General features: G+C 39.5%; 1 protein-coding gene across 2 annotated transcripts in view; it reads left to right on the top strand.

Moving 5' to 3' along the window:
* Positions 1-10,484, top strand: part of KDELR2 (KDEL (Lys-Asp-Glu-Leu) endoplasmic reticulum protein retention receptor 2) — a 17,960-nt gene extending 7,476 nt beyond the window's left edge. The window contains exons 2-6 of one of the 2 annotated variants that reach the window (XM_012638989.1): positions 2,762-2,862; positions 5,611-5,769; positions 6,930-7,182; positions 8,392-8,422; positions 10,186-10,484. In XM_012638989.1, the coding sequence (XP_012494443.1) occupies positions 2,762-2,862; positions 5,611-5,769; positions 6,930-7,182; positions 8,392-8,422; positions 10,186-10,258 (617 nt within the window). In that variant the 3' untranslated portion in view covers positions 10,259-10,484. Of the gene's footprint in view, positions 1-2,761; positions 2,863-5,610; positions 5,770-6,929; positions 7,183-8,391; positions 8,925-10,185 lie in introns of those variants that run through there. The other variant, XM_012638990.1, reaches the window with a different exon arrangement.
* The last annotated feature ends 5,410 nt before the right edge of the window (positions 10,485-15,894 follow it).

Raw genomic sequence — 15,894 nt, 5'->3', positions numbered from 1 at the left:
AAAAAAAAAAAAAAAAAATCCCAGGCCAAGGAGAACAGTGTAGAACTGTGTAAGCATCCTCAGATTTCCAGCTTGGCAGTTCCTGCATGGAGAAATTCTATACCATGGGACAAGCTTCAGACCATATGTTGCCTGTCCTCTCTCCTCTGTCCCACGCTCACTTAGGGGGCTCTCCCACCCTATAGCTGGTAGTAAATTAGGGCAAAGCCCAGAGCACATTGCCTATTTACAGTCATAGAGACACAGTATGACTCGGAAATTCTTCTGAAGTGTTATCCCAGAATACCACAAAATGAGAATTTGCCCATGATAAAGATAAAATGAATTCTGTTTTCTTTTGTCCATTTGTTCATTCATTCAGCAGATATTTTCTGAGCCCTGCTGTGTGTCAGGTCCAGTGCCCAGCACAGGGAATGCAAGATGGAATAAGACATGACCCCAGCCTTTAGAGGTCTTGGTATCGAGTGGGGGATTGGGGGAAAGGGGAGGCAGGAACTGGATCATCACAGTGTATTTTTATAAGTCCTGTAATTGGAGCTAGGGCAGCAGCTGGCATGAAGTAGTCCCCATTATGTGCTTGTTGAATGAATCAGCAGCACTGAGGGAAGGTGTCTTCAGAGAGGACCTCCCAGAGGAGGTGGTATGTGAGTCGGGTCTCAAAGGAGGCTGGTAAAAGCAATATGATGGTCCCTGCCTGGTTTTTAGTATAGGAATGCTGAAAACGAGGATGAAATTTCAAGTCTGCTTGTCTTTCAAAGTTCCATTAGAATAAACTATTTACGAGAAAATTTGCCTGTCTGTATCCTGTAAATTTTTATTTATAATGTGGGAAAGAACCATATAGGAGATAAGCTGCAAATTTTTCTCTTGAGCCTTCAGTAGATAACAGATGTGGTCTGCCTGCTCCCTATTCTTTCTTCCCCCGTTTGTATTCTCTCTCCAATTTCTCTATGTTAGCATCAGCCTCGTTGTTTCTGCTTTGGATCATTGATCTCTGATAGAAAAAAAAAAGTTCTCCATTACTGGGGAAAAAAATAAGCAGCAGATTTACTGTCTGTATTTCCTCCTTTGGCCCTTAAAATTGGTTTCTATTGATGGATTTGGAAGGATAGAGTCAACTTTTTTTTCAGTTTCTATTTAGGTGTTCTTGTGAACAGGCTGGGACTGCAGTTATTCACACTGAGAAAGTAACTTTCTTGCTGGGCACGGTGGCTCATGCCTGTAATTCCAGTGACCCTGGTGGCTGAGGCAGGAGGATTGCTTGAGGCCAGGAGTTTGAGACCAGCCTGGACAACATAGCGAGACCTTATCTCTAAAAAGTAAATTAGCTGGGCATGGTGGCATGTGCCTGTAGTCCCAGCTAGTCCTACCTACTCGGGAGGTTGAGGTGGAAGGATGCCCCAAGCCTAGGAGTTCCAGGCTACAATGAGCTATGATGACGCCACTGTACTGCTCCAGCCTGGGTGGCAGATCTAGATTCTGTCTCTTAAAAAATTTTTTTAAAAAGTAACGTTCCTACCTCCAGGCTTTTAGTTTCAGCAGCCTGCAAAATGATTGCAAAATATTGAAAAACAGTGAAATTTTCACATTCTGGGGAGTGTTGTGAAGGATTTGAGTGCAGTGACATTTCTGTTAAATACATGCTTACTAAAATGTGCAGTGGTCTGATGTTTGCATTATAGATGAGGGTGGGCAGTTTCTGACATTTAGTCAACCTGTAGTTTCCTTAATGAGTTCGCTGGTTCTCCAGTATCTGAAACCTATAGTTCTTGTCCTTTGTCACATAAATATTTGGCCAAATATAGATAGATGTCAGAAAAGCTGTGTGCACATGCTGTGAACTTCTAGTCTTCCCAGCTGAGTCTGGCTGTGCCACAGTGCTCTGGAGGTGGGTTGATTGGTTGGAAGTGGAAACAGCTTCAAGGCATTAAAAAAGATTGGCTGTAGTTGCAGGTTCCTACCCTCATGTTGCCATAGCATCCAGGAACGTTTTTATACTAATAAGTTTGTTGTGTGATGACTCTAAGAGATGGAATTTTTTAAAAATTTGAACATTCAAGTAAATGTTGCCCTCAGCAAAGAAGTCACCTTGGGAGGTCATGCCATTATTCCAGTGGGAGTTACTGCTCAAACTCTTACCTGATTCAGTGTTCCTCACATGATTCCTCATCCCCCTAATCAGAGTAGATTCCAACTCCATTCTCAAAAGATTTGTCACCATGGAGATAATTGTTTTAAAATGGAAAAAAGATCCAAAGGTAACAGATAAGTTACAACACTAAACAACAGCAGAATTATTGAAAGAAATTTATTCCTACCTAAGGTGATATATTTAAGAAATATAATGTTCATTTGAATGGTATATATCCTGGCATATTGGAGGTGGCATAACTAAGTTACTTTGCTATAGTCACCCATTTACCCATCATAGTAAGACAGAAAAATTGTTAGAGCCTCCCAAAAGTAGCATGTTCAAGAATGTTAAGGGGAAAAAAACCCTAAAACTGCTCTTATTTATTCTGTGTCATCCCCAGACCTGGGCCTTTGACCCCAAGAGCCCCCCTTCCCCTACCTGTACTTTCTGCACAGGTGATTCGCATCACCGCCTGAGCTCCAACTTCTCCTGCCCCTGACCCCCCATCCATGGAAAAATTGTCTTCCATGAAACCTGTCCCTGGTGCCAAAAAGGTTAGGGACCGCTGATCTACAGGATCATGAAACTCTTCAGGGCTTTTCTAATACTTTACTTTTGTTTCTTTAGGTATTTCTGGGAAAAGCCAGCTTCTGTTTGCACTGGTCTTCACAACTCGTTACCTGGATCTTTTTACTTCATTTATTTCGTTATATAATACATCTATGAAGGTATGGTATGGCATCCAATAGAATGTGTTTTATCTATAATGCACAGACCTGTGGAAACTGTTAATTTATGTCAGCTTTGTAGTCTTAATTAAAAATCTTCAAGAGTAATATCTAAATATTCTATTCTTGCCTTTAAATCTTTTAGACCACCTTGTATGTATAACTGGGAATAAATAGCTATCATTGTGCATATTCTTTCTGTTTTAAAACAATTTCTATGTAAAGTACTTTGAAGTTAGAGATTTTTTAAGTTCCTCAAGTATGATAAATCTTCTAAATCTTTTGATAACCCTGTAAGAGAGAGGAATAACTATTATATTTTCAAGCAGTGGAAAATTACAGACTCCCTACAGAAATCCAGCAAGTTGGTACATAACAAGGAATTAAAGCCAGGACTCCCTAGTTGTAGGGTCTCATTTTGCTGCTGTGAGAGGAACTGTGTGTAGGCTTCTACTTTTTCTTTTTTTCTTTTCCACTTAGTCAGTTTTTCTTAAATTTCTGCTGTGTGCCATCTTTATTACATTTGCCATACTTAAATAATATCTGTACCATAATTTACTTAATAATATATTTTTTTAAACCTTTTTGTTTTATGCATTAGTTTCCATGACATCTTTGTCTTTCTTGTATTTTTCCTAATTCACATTAAAACAAATGTATAACTATTAAAATACAAAACTCTGGGCCAGGTGCAGTGGCTCAAGCCTATATTCCCACCACTTTGGGAGGCTGAGGCAGGAGGATCGCTTGAAGCCGGGAGTTTGAGACCAGCCTGGGCAGCACAGTGAATCCCTGACTCTACCAAAAAAAAAAAATTAAAAATTAGCTGGGCGTGATGGCACACCTAGCTGCTTGGGAGACTGAGTTAGGAGGATTGCTTGAGCCCAGGAGTTCCAGGTTACAGCGAGTTGTGATTGCTCCATTGCATCCAGCCTAGGCAACAGAGCAACACCCTGTGTCAAAAAAAAAATACAAAATGTTGGCATACTACTTAACATCTTGTATGCCACTGGTGGTCCACACTCCACACTTGGGGAAGTACTGGACTAAGTGAGCCTCGGTTCCTTCCCACAGTCATTGAATTCATGCTTATGAATACCTACAGAGTCAGGCACTGAGGATATGGCAGAAAACAAGCAGAAGTCTTATAGTCTGGTGGGGGATAACAGACAGAGCATCACAGTACTAAATAAATGACTGCATAAATAAATGACTAAATAAATAAATGGGTACTGTGAAGGAAAAGTGTAGGGGCTCTTGAAATAGGTAATAGGAGTCTGATTTATAAGAAACTAAGAAAATACAGTTTCTTATAAAGTTATACTTAATATATGATCTAGCAGTCCCACTCCTAGGTATATACTCAAGGGAAATGAAAACTTATGTTCACACAAAAGCTAGTACACAAATATTCATAGCAGCTTTATCCATCATTCCCCCAAACTGGAAACAACCTATTTGTCCTTTAACTGGTGAGTGAATAGACAAACTATGGTATACTCATACAATGGACAGCTTCTCAGCAATAAAAAGGAACAAATAATATTAATATAGTAAATCTCACTTAATATCATCAATAGGTTCTTAAAGTATGACTCTAATTGAAAGGAAGTATAATGAAACCAATTTTACCATAGGCTAATTGATATAAACAAGTTCCTATGGCATATTTCTGGTTACAAAAACATCACCAAACTTCTAAATAAAGACCAAAAGACTTCTAATATTAAACATTGAAGTAAGTGTGAGCTGTATATACTTCTAAGAAAGATTAATAAAAACAAGATAATTACCCAGTTTTTGGTGAATCAGTGAGAGATGGTGCTTGTAGTGGTGGTGGGTTAAACCAAGGAATACATGTTTGCAAAGTGAAAATTGTAAGGAGCATAGGTCAAAAGCAGACAATATCAAATATGGCAGGCTTGCTGAGTGCTTTCGTGCTACACTGTTATTGTCACACATTTGTATGATTATCATAGATTTTACAGATTTTTTTTTACAATAATTTGTATTCATTAGTTCATTTTCCAACTCTGCGATTCCATCCAGTTCAGGGTCACGAGTGGTGAGAACCTATCTCAGCAGCTTAGGGTGTGAGGCAGGAACCAACCCTGGACAGGACGCCATTCCATCACAGGGTGCATTCATACACACCCCCACACTCACTTATGCTGGGACAGGACATTGTAGACGTGCCAATTCACCTAATGTGCACAACTTTGGGAAAGTTGAGTACCTGGAAACCAGAGTACCTGGAGAAAACCCACAGAGATATGAGGAGAACACACATACTCCACACAGACAGGGGCCCCAGCCAGAACAATTTTTTTTTGAAACAACATTATTCAAGGACCTGCTATACCTGCCACAAATTTGATTGACTCTCAACTGAAAGATGCCAGATTCAAAAGTCATACTGTACGACTCCATTTACGTGGCATTCTAGAAAAGGCAGTACTATGAACAGAGAACGTATGAGTTCAGAGGTTAAGTCTGAGGGAGGCTTGTCTACAAAGGATCAGCATAGTGGAATTTTGGGGGTGATGGAACTGTTCTGTGTCCTAATTGTGGTGGTGGTGGTGGTTATATAAGTCACAGAACTATATACCCCCTAAAAGTGAATTTTACCGTTTAAAGCCAAGGGGAAATAAATCTTGCCTTTCTAAATACATCGGTAATATAAAAAGCTGAGGAAGTTGGAACCATTCAAAAGTATTTACAACCTGGTATTTTTTCTTTTGTTTTTAGCTTATCTACATTGCCTGTTCCTATGCCACAGTATACCTGATCTACATGAAATTTAAGGCTACCTATGATGGAAATCACGATACCTTCCGAGTGGAGTTTCTGGTGGTCCCTGTGGGAGGCCTCTCGTTCCTAGTCAATCATGATTTTTCTCCACTCGAGGTTAGTTCAGAGGTTATTAAGTGGTCATGTCTGGTTCCTTAGGTAAATAGACCTGTTTGCAGATAATGTGGGTTTTTGTGGATTTTTTGGATTTTGTTTTCTAATTTCCCAAACTTCTGGTGCAACATTCACTACTTGGTATAAAAAAGAATCATGGACAAAATTAAGCACCCAAGTATTTGGGTGTCTGCAGGCAGTTTATTGCCTGACTCCTTTAGAATATAAACTTGAAACTGTATTTCATTAGCTTGACTTCTGGAGACCAAACAGAGCCCTGCCTGTCCCAGTGTTTGAAGAACATGGTCTTTTCCCTACTGTGGTGCAAATTTTGTTTCCTCTTCATGTACAGAAGGTGCACATTGATACTGTGTCTGTGACTCTCCTAAGCACCACAGCCACACTCCTCGCCTTTATGAAAGGTGGTTTACGGTGCTCCTGGCACTGTGCGGTGCACTGCTCTGCTCCTAAGAGCTGCTGCTTAGTATCCTGGAGTTTTATCGGGTTTACAGTGCTGCTCTTGGCGTTTGACAAGTGCTGGGAGTGCCAGGACTTTGAAAACACTCAAGAACTACTTGCAAGTCCTTCTGTCATCAGCATGAATAAAGTAACATGTTGAGCAGAGAGTCTGTGTAGTTACAACTCCAATTCTTTACCCCTTTGATTCAATCACACCAAAAAGTTTAACGGATAAGAGAAATAGTGAAAATGTTTAGGTAGTCTGGTAAGATCAGTTGGTGAGGGAAAACACCAGGGAGGAAGTGGAAGGAATCTAGTTATCAGTATTGTCAACCTTGGTGGAAAGCAGGGTTGGGACCCCAGATCTGGATTAGGGCAAGCTTAGTTTAGCCAGGAGGGACATCTATGTATAGATTCACAAAAAATTGTACAGGGAAGAACAAGACATTGGACAAAAAAGGTAATGAACATTCAGAGAGGTAAATGACTAGTTTACCCAGCTTGTCATTGGCAGTGCCCTGCCTCTTAAATGTTCCTTAAATTCCTATGATTTATACAGATACCAAACTGCTCTGTTTTGGGCTGAGATTTCCACACCCTCAGAATCTCCACTTTTCTTAAGCTGCCTTACAGTAAGTCAGGAGTGTTCCCTGTAACATTAGTGGGCACTGGATCCTGACTGAAGTTTGCTGTTTCTCTTCCAGATTTTATGGACCTTCTCCATCTACCTTGAATCAGTGGCTATCCTCCCACAGCTCTTTATGATTAGCAAGACTGGGGAAGCTGAGACCATCACCACCCACTACCTGTTCTTCCTGGGCCTCTATCGAGCTTTGTATCTTGTCAACTGGATCTGGCGCTTCTATTTTGAGGGCTTCTTTGACCTCATTGCTGTGGTGGCCGGTGTAGTCCAGACCATTCTATACTGTGACTTCTTCTACTTGTACATTACAAAAGGTATGTCGGGTGATACCTGCATTGTTCCTACAATCACGTGTTCTTTTAGGAGCTTGCTTGCCCAGCTCCCTTGCCCAACACTCTCCTAATCTGGCACTCTCACAAAGCAGAACTGGCTTCAGAAAACATTTTAATGATTGCCAAATAAAATTCTGGATCAGGGTATCACCTGAAATCCTACCACTCAGAGATAATCTCTAATTAATGTTTCAGTAAACATAATGCCAGATATCTCACTATGTGTATGCACAGATGCATGATTTAAACTATCCATGCTATTCTATACCCTGTTTTTTATCCCACTCACATTTTTTCATGTCAATAAATATCTGGCCAGGTGTGGTGGCTTATGCCTGTAAGCCCATCACTTTGGGAGGCTGAGGTGGGAGGATCACTTGAGGCCAAGAGTCGAACAATATAGCGAGACCCTATCTCTACAAAAAATCTAAAAAATTAGCCAGGTGTGGTGGCATGCACCTACAGTCCCAGCTTTTTGGGAGTCTGAGTCAGGAGGATTACTTGAGCCCAGGAATTCGAGGTTACAGTGAGCTATGATTGTGCCACTGCAGGTATGAATCTGCCACCAGCCTGGGTGACAGAGCAAGACCCTGTATCTAAAATAAATAAACAAACATAATTTTCAGTAACCAGACAGTATCTCATTGTGAATATGTACCATAATTCACTTATGTTGTATATTTTTGCATTTATGTGCATGTAGAACATGTGAATTTTACAAAATCCGATGAAAGCTGTGGTCCTTGCTCAGGAAAATGCATATTTATACATATGCACACAAATTTATGCATATACTTTTAGGGGATTTAGGAGCCCTTAAAACCCAAACACAGATCCCAGGCTAAGAATTCATGCTGTACAGTAAAATTCCTCATGGTGAAATTACTAGGTAAAAGAGCATATACATCTTATCTGATAACTTTTTTAATGCCCCAAATTTCATAGACCTCCCTATATAAGTTATATTTTAATATATGTTGATTAGGGTGAAAGTCATGATAACAAAAAGCTACTATGAATTTGGTGGCACTTTCAATCAAATTTATGTTTTTTAAATACAATTGCTATTCCCATGTACTTTACTGTGTAGAATCTTGTGTATGACATACTTCTAGTAATGGGAAGAAGGAAAATGTAAGCTTGTCAATATTAGTAACCTTTTGTTTTCTCTTCCTCTCTTTAAAATTCTAGTACTCAAGGGAAAGAAGCTCAGTTTGCCAGCGTAAGTGCCAAAGACCATCAACAGCATCTGTCCTTCAGGGTGCTCGGACAGAATTCTTACCACAGCAAAGGCATAAGATGCTTGATACGGAAAATCAGAAACTTAACTCTTTTGTTGCAGATAGTCATCAGTGGCTCTATAAGAACACAGAGGAAAAGAACCAGAAGGTTTCTGTTTAATGCATCTTGCCTTATCTTTTTTTATTACTATGTACAAAGATTTTTTTACACAAAGAAACTTAATGCTGTATTAATAAATTCAGTGTGTAGTTTCAATTGGAATAGTTCTAAAAGTGAAGATTTTGTGAGGAATAAGTGCAAACTTTTTTTTTATTTTAAAAAATTCTTTCACATTGTTGAGTCTTTGTGTCTGCAATGAAATTGTACTCCTTGACAGTTGGTAGATTATATATTCTTCCATCTATCAAACTTGCATTCCACTATATTTATTTTTTGCCTAAAGATGAGTTATATTTGTTTGGAATCTGAGACACTATGTTCAATTTGGTATATCTGTTCAAATTTACTCCTACGTGACATGGAAATCCTTCCTTGGACATCAAACACTACATTTAAGGTTGGTGAGGATGACTTGCAAGCCTTATGGTTTTCATTACCAAAATTTTAAGATCCCGAATGTAGATGGAGTCCCATTTAAGAGTCACCAAAGGTGCCTGCCCTCCTTCCCCGGTGAGACGTGTCAGTTGAGACTGTCCCAAGGGTGCTGAAGAATTCAATGGGCAGGGGTGCTGGCCACTTGCTATCTGAGTGTGGGGCAGGAGGGACATTAATGATATATTTTGGATATAGGACTCTACTCCTCTGAGGATGTGAACACAAGTAGCAGTTACCTATCACTTTAATTTACAGTTCCCAAAAGATTACTACAACCATGTCCCTGCTCAGATTCAAACAGTTTTTCATATCATTTTTGGGTAGTAAAATGATTTATAATGTTTTTTAATTGGCAGCACCAATTACCATTCCTTATATTCTTACTTTTTGTGGTTTTTTGTTTTTGTTTTTTTACTGAACTCTTTCATGACTTATCTTGTGTTACCATCCTAAACAAACATTAAACACAGAATAAATTGTCTTTTTTATGAATTAGGCTTTTGGAACATCCTATGTTGGGATGATTTTTTGTTTGTTTTTCAATTGGCAACAAAAGCTCTATAGGGCAACAAAAGCTCTATAGGGCTACAAACATTTAAAGTCCACTTACTCTGTAAAAGCTTTCTGTATTTTGTGAAAATATTAGAATTTTTTCTTCCTGATTTTGCCATTTTATTGATTTGCTGCATTTTTTGATTTATGCAAAAGTCTGATTTCGTTTTTATGTGATGCACCGTAAATATTAAAGTGTTGAATACTAACAGTGCTTACTACAAGAAGGATATAGTATTTTTGCTTTTTGCATTAAAACATCTTGTGGAGGAAGGGAGCAGGATGGGTTTTATTTTTATACAGTGTGTGTCTTAACATCTTTCTAAATTGGCAGTGTAACTGCATAGTTTGACCTCCCATCTTATCTCCCTCATTTTACTTTTCCCCCCTTGCCTCGTGTTTGTTTTTGTGTGCCAGAGTATCTTTCCTTCCAGCATCCTAGTCTTCGTTTAGTTTCTGTGGTATGTTTTCATCCCCCTTGGAAGATTCTGAGAGTGTGGAAGGGTGGAAAGTCCAGTTGCAGCAAGTCGATCAGGCTGCTTGCTGCCCAGACTGGGGGTGGGGTGGGAACTCACACCTTTCTTTGTGCATGTAAAGGTCAAATGCAAGCTGGGACCGTTCATCGAAGAGCACCATGCGCAGAACAGGATCTGGAACCTCAGCATACTGATGGCATCTGTAGCCATTCTACTGAAGTAAAAATAAAACAGGCAAAGTTGTTACCACCATTCTCTGGTCAACCAGGATAACATCTTAATAACAAGGGTGCCCGAATTGGAGTGTGGGAATAGGCCACATCCTGGCCAGTTGGATACAGCGGCCTTGTGTGACACGCCTTATGAAGCACTGTTTCATAGTTACTTTCACTTCCAGAATAAAGGTTACCAGGTAATTAATATTTTTTATGGAGGTGCTTTGTTTTTATTTGTGCGAATTTTTAAAATGTGAGCATGAAGACAAAGTTGACAAATTTGGCCAGTGGATGATAACTGTTTAAGAAAAGTCGCTGGCTGTTGGCTGCTTACAGACACCCAGTCCATTTGATTAAAGTTTCCTGCTTCCTCACACTCTGGTCAAGAGAGGAGCAGGTAGAGAAGTAGTTTTAATAGAGATTGTGAATTATGGGAACCCTAAGTAAGAAAAGCACAAGCTTTGGGCTCAGACTTGTCAAGAGTCTTGGCTCCCACACCTGCAGTTCTGTGGCCTTGCATTTCCTACGAGCCTTGTTCCCCCTCGGTTATGTGGAGCAACTCCTGCCGCAGGATGTCTGTGAGGTTTAAATGAGCCACTGTCCATAAGGCTCATGACCCAGAGTGGTATACTTTCAGCGGCTCCCTTTTCCCCTCCTGTTCTTTGTGCTTAGCTTGGGACAGCTGCCTCCAAAGCTAGCTGGGAACGAGTTCTGGCAGGAGTCCTCTGGCCCATTTAATGATATTGGTCAGTATTACCAGAAGATTCAGAGCCCTTTTTAGGAGAGGAATATGTATAGAATTGTCACTGTTTTAAAAGTGACTCCTAGGTACCTTCGAAAACCTCTCATCTGAAGCTTGGTGACTGGTGATTGGATCTGGGCTCCCTGTGGGTTTTTCTGTGTGCTTTCGCCCTCTAGTGGCAGGATGTGGGATTTCCAAGGGAGCCGAGGTCCGCCCAGTAACGCCAGCACACCTGTCTGGGTTGACCTTTGTAGTGAGGAATTCCGAGTAGGTGCTGTGGGTGTTTCTCTTCCAATTTTGAAACAATTCCCTCTTTTTTTTTTTCTTTTGTAGACAGAATCTCACTTTGTTGCCCGGGCTAGAGTGCCGTAGTGTCAGCCTAGTTCACAGCAACCTCAAACTCCTGGGCTTAAGCAATCCTTCTGCCTCAGCCTCCAGGCTAGCTGGGACTACAGGCATGCACCACCATGCCCACCTAATTTTTTTTATATACTTTTAGTTGGGGCCGGGGCCTAGCTCTTGTTCAAGCTGGTCTCGAACTCCTGACCTCAAGCTATCCTGCCTCGGCCTCCCAGAGTGCTAGGATTACAGGTGTGAGCCACTGCACCCGGCCCAATTCCCTCTTATGTTCCTACAACTTAAAAGCAAGTTGCAGCATGGCACAGCACTAATCCTTTTAAACAGGGATACATTTTTGCGATATTAAAATATTCCAGCTCTCTATTCTGGTTTCCCCTTGGACACTTAAGAAGTGAGTGTCTCTAGGGGCAAACACTACACTACGTTTGACTCCGTTACCAAAACAGAATGAAAATACAGAACGTATTTACTCATCTAATAAGGTTTCTGTGACAATCAATGGACCTGTAATAAGGAAACTGGTATGTCCTGAAACCAAAAAAGTGATTTGTTCACTTATGGTCTAAGGACCAAAGATCTTAGGACTTTAAAGAATGATTGGAAAAAACAACTATGCAAATCCCCAATCACCTGGCTAACGCTGCTCTTTCTCCAACTCAACATAGACAGTAGCAGCAGACATGGATATTAATTTTACCCAGGACATAGGGATTTACTTGACTGAAAGAAAATTAAGGGAGGAAGCTATGAATCAATCAATTTGAAAAGATGAAAGTAAAGCTCACAGTTTCTCCCAAGTTAATATGAAGATGTGATGAAATGCCAAGAAAGTCTATGAAGAATACTTTTTATAATTTGCAAATAGTGAAATTAGCCTGAAAGAACAAGCAGAGAAGGATAGGGAGGATTTTTTTTTTCCGAAAAACTTAATGATAGAGCTAATATAGCAGGATGTTATTCCTTTTTAAATCCACACGGTGGGTCCTTAGGTGTCAGGCATCTCTGTATCGGAAATATTTTCAGCATTTAAAAAGAAGGCATGATAAGTTATTTACCTTTTCAAGAGCTATGCTTTGGATTGTTTATTTTGGAAATACGAGTTCGTTTTTTAAAAATAGATCTTTCTTGGGAGGCCGAGGCAGGTGGATCGCTCAAGGTCAGGAGTTCGAGACCAGCCTGAGCAAGAGCAAGACCCCGTCTCTACTAAAAATAGAAAGAAATTATTTGGACAACTAAAAATATATATAGAAAAAATTAGCCGGGCATGGTGGTGCATGCCTGTAGTCCCAGCTACTCGGGAGGCTGAGGCAGGAGGATCGCTTGAGCCCAGGAGTTTGAGGTTGCTGTGAGCTAGGCTGATGCCACGGCACTCTAGCCAGGGCAACAGAGCCAGACTCTATCTCAAAAAATAAATAAATAAATAAAAATAGATCTTTCTAACAGATCTACAGAAGTCCTCCCTTATTCTCAGGGAATATGTTCTAAGACCCCCAGTGGATGCCTTTTTTATTAGCATGAATAGTACTGAATCCTACATATACTATGTGTCTTCCTATACATACATACCTATGATAAAGTTTATAAATTAGGCAGAGTAAGAGATTAACAATAATTATAACAATACATTGTAATAAAAATTATGTGTCCCAAGTCACTGCAAAGACCTCAAATAGAAAGTATAAGTTTTGGCCGGGCGCGGTGGCTCACGCCTGTAATCCTAGCTCTCTGGGAGGCCGAGGCGGGCGGATTGTTTGAGCTCAGGAGTTCGAAACTAGCCTGAGCAAGAGCGAGACCCTGTCTCTACTAAAAATAGAAAGAAATTAATCGGACAACTAAAAAATATATAGAAAAAATTAGCCGGGCATGGTGGCACATACCTGTAGTCCCAGCTACTCGGGAGGCTGAGGCAGGAGTATCGCTTGAGCCCAGGAGTTTGAGGTTGCTGTGAGCTAGGCTGACGCCATGGCACTCACTCTAGCCCAGGCAACAAAAGTGAGACTCCATCTCAAAAATAAAATAAAATAGATACTTTTAATAACAAAATCAGAAAACCTGTGTCTAAAATAAGGGAATGAATATGCTTTATGTGAAATACCCATATGATGAAATAATATATTGTTTTAAAATAGGTCTCAATCAACCAATGGAATTATGCAGAAATGGCAGAATATACTTGCAGTGATTAAACTATGGAAAATTTACTTTAAAAAAAAGTATAAACTACCCATTTCCCAAAAGACACCTTTTTAAATTAAATAGTTGTGTAGGTTGTTGTCTGTAACCTTAAGTTCGCAATATCTTTACTAACAAAAGTTTATGTAGAAACATTATGTTATTACTAAACTGTACAAGTCCTGTTTTTAAAAGAGCTATTACATTTAAGAATAAGTATAATCACAGGCACAACCTATTAACTTCTGAATCAATAGTGGTTCAGAGTTTCAGTTGTACATTTGTATGACACACGTTCATATCATATGTTTGTGCATTTATAATTATAAAGAGGATGGGCAAAGTTGAACAAGTATCATTTAAAAATAAACTTTATTTTCAAACATACATGAAAGTAGAGAAAAGAGTGAAATAACCTCCACTTGTTTTATCTCCCCTTCAAGTTTTGAATACTTTAAAGAAAATCCTAGCTAGTGTATCTCATCTGTAGATACTACAAAAGGTACTTCTAATTGACGAAGACTTATCACACCCATAGATGATATCATCTAACAGTCTATATTCAAATTTTCTGATTGTCTCAAAAACATCTTTTTAGGCCGGGTGCAGTGGCTCATGCCTGTACTCCTAGCACTCTGGAAGGTTGAGGTGGAAGGATCACTTGAGTTCAGGAGTTCAAGACCAGTCTGAGCCTGAGCAAGAGTGAGATCCCCATCTCTACTAAAAATAGAAAAAATTAGCAGGGCACGGTGGTGTGCACCTGTAGTCCCAGCTACTTGGGAGGCTGAGGCAGGAGGATCACTTGAGCACTGAAGTTTGAGGTTGCAGTGAGCTATGATGATGCCACTGCACTCTAGCAAGACTCTGTCTCAAAAAATCTTTTGATGGTTTTTCCATTTGAATCAAGTCCAAACAAAGTTTGCACATTGCACATTGTTATCAATTTTTAAACCATATAAAGGCTTAAAATTCACCAGCAACAGCCAAGCTTTTAGAGTATAGAATGGTGCATGATGTGGCGTTTAGTAACTGGCTCTTCAAAAAACTAATATGTGCATATGTATATACATATATTTATTAAAAGTTTTACTGATATAAAGGATATTGTGTTGGAGATTCCCCAAAGTACCCTCAAGTTTAGTGATTTGTTAGAAGCACTCACAGACTTAGAAAAGCTGTTACAGTTATAGTTTGTTGCAGTGAAAATACACAGATTAAAATCAGCAAAAGAAAAAGATGCATAAGGCAATGTCCAGGAGAGACCAAGTACATGCTTCCAGTTGTCCTCTCAGAGTGGAGTCAAATAAACAATGCTGAATTCTCCCAGCAAAAATGTGTGAAAACTTGCACAAAGTATTGCCAACCAGGGAAGCACACCCAAGCCTTGGTGTCCAGGGTTTTTATTGGGCATCAGTCATGTAGGCATGGAACACTTGTGTGACTGATCTTAGTCAGTCTCCAGTCCCCATATCCAGAGGTGAAACTGATACAGCATCTCCCAAGGCTCTCACCATCAACTGCATTGCTAGCATCAACTATGTGATGCTGCCCAAGGCCCCAGGTATACAAATGCACTCTTACCAGGAAGAATATTCCAAGGGCTTAAAAGTTATCTCCTAGGAACAGGTCAAGGGCCAATCCTTTCTTTGAAATGTGCAGAGTTTGAACAATCCAGGCCCCTTGTTTTAATCCTTTTCTGCATAGATGTGTAGCATTTAATTTACAGATAATAATATATGTTATAATATTATTATAAATTACATATAGCCTATCAATTCTCGCAGAATACTTTAGTTGATTTTTGCCTGCATCTCGTATCCATAGGCACCTATCCATAGGCACTCACTAACCAGTGAGTGTACTGCTCCACAGATGGTTGATATTTTCCTTTATTTTAAAGAATAAGAGGAAAGTCAAACAAAGAAGACTTATGTTGGGACTTTGAGCAACTTCTTTGCTCAAACAGGTAATAGTTTTCAAATACTGGAAGATTATTTCCTCAACTTTTTGTACTATTCACAATATAATGGCTACAGACACAACACCCTTTTAAGTTTAATCCACATTATTAACATTTTGTCCATTTCTTTAAGTCTAGACAATCAACAACAAATCACATCCCCTTTTGTAGTGTTCCAGAGCTGATTTAAAGCTACCAACATGACATTACTGAACACGAAGTTGGGAAGAGAAATGCAGTAGCACACCATTATATAGTATTTCCACCATACAGATACTATAGATACAACCTCAAGAGCATAAACAATAGTAAAATGTGGTAAAACAATGAGGAAGTGATGAATTTTGAAGATTTATAACCTGTGTCTTTAATATATATTTA

This window comes from Propithecus coquereli, unplaced genomic scaffold (assembly GCF_000956105.1).
Source record: "Propithecus coquereli isolate 6110/MARCELLA unplaced genomic scaffold, Pcoq_1.0 Scaffold137, whole genome shotgun sequence".
NCBI lineage: Eukaryota > Metazoa > Chordata > Mammalia > Primates > Indriidae > Propithecus > Propithecus coquereli.
The sequence above is the reverse complement of the archived record's forward strand: the minus strand, read 5'-3'. Positions and strand labels throughout refer to the sequence as shown.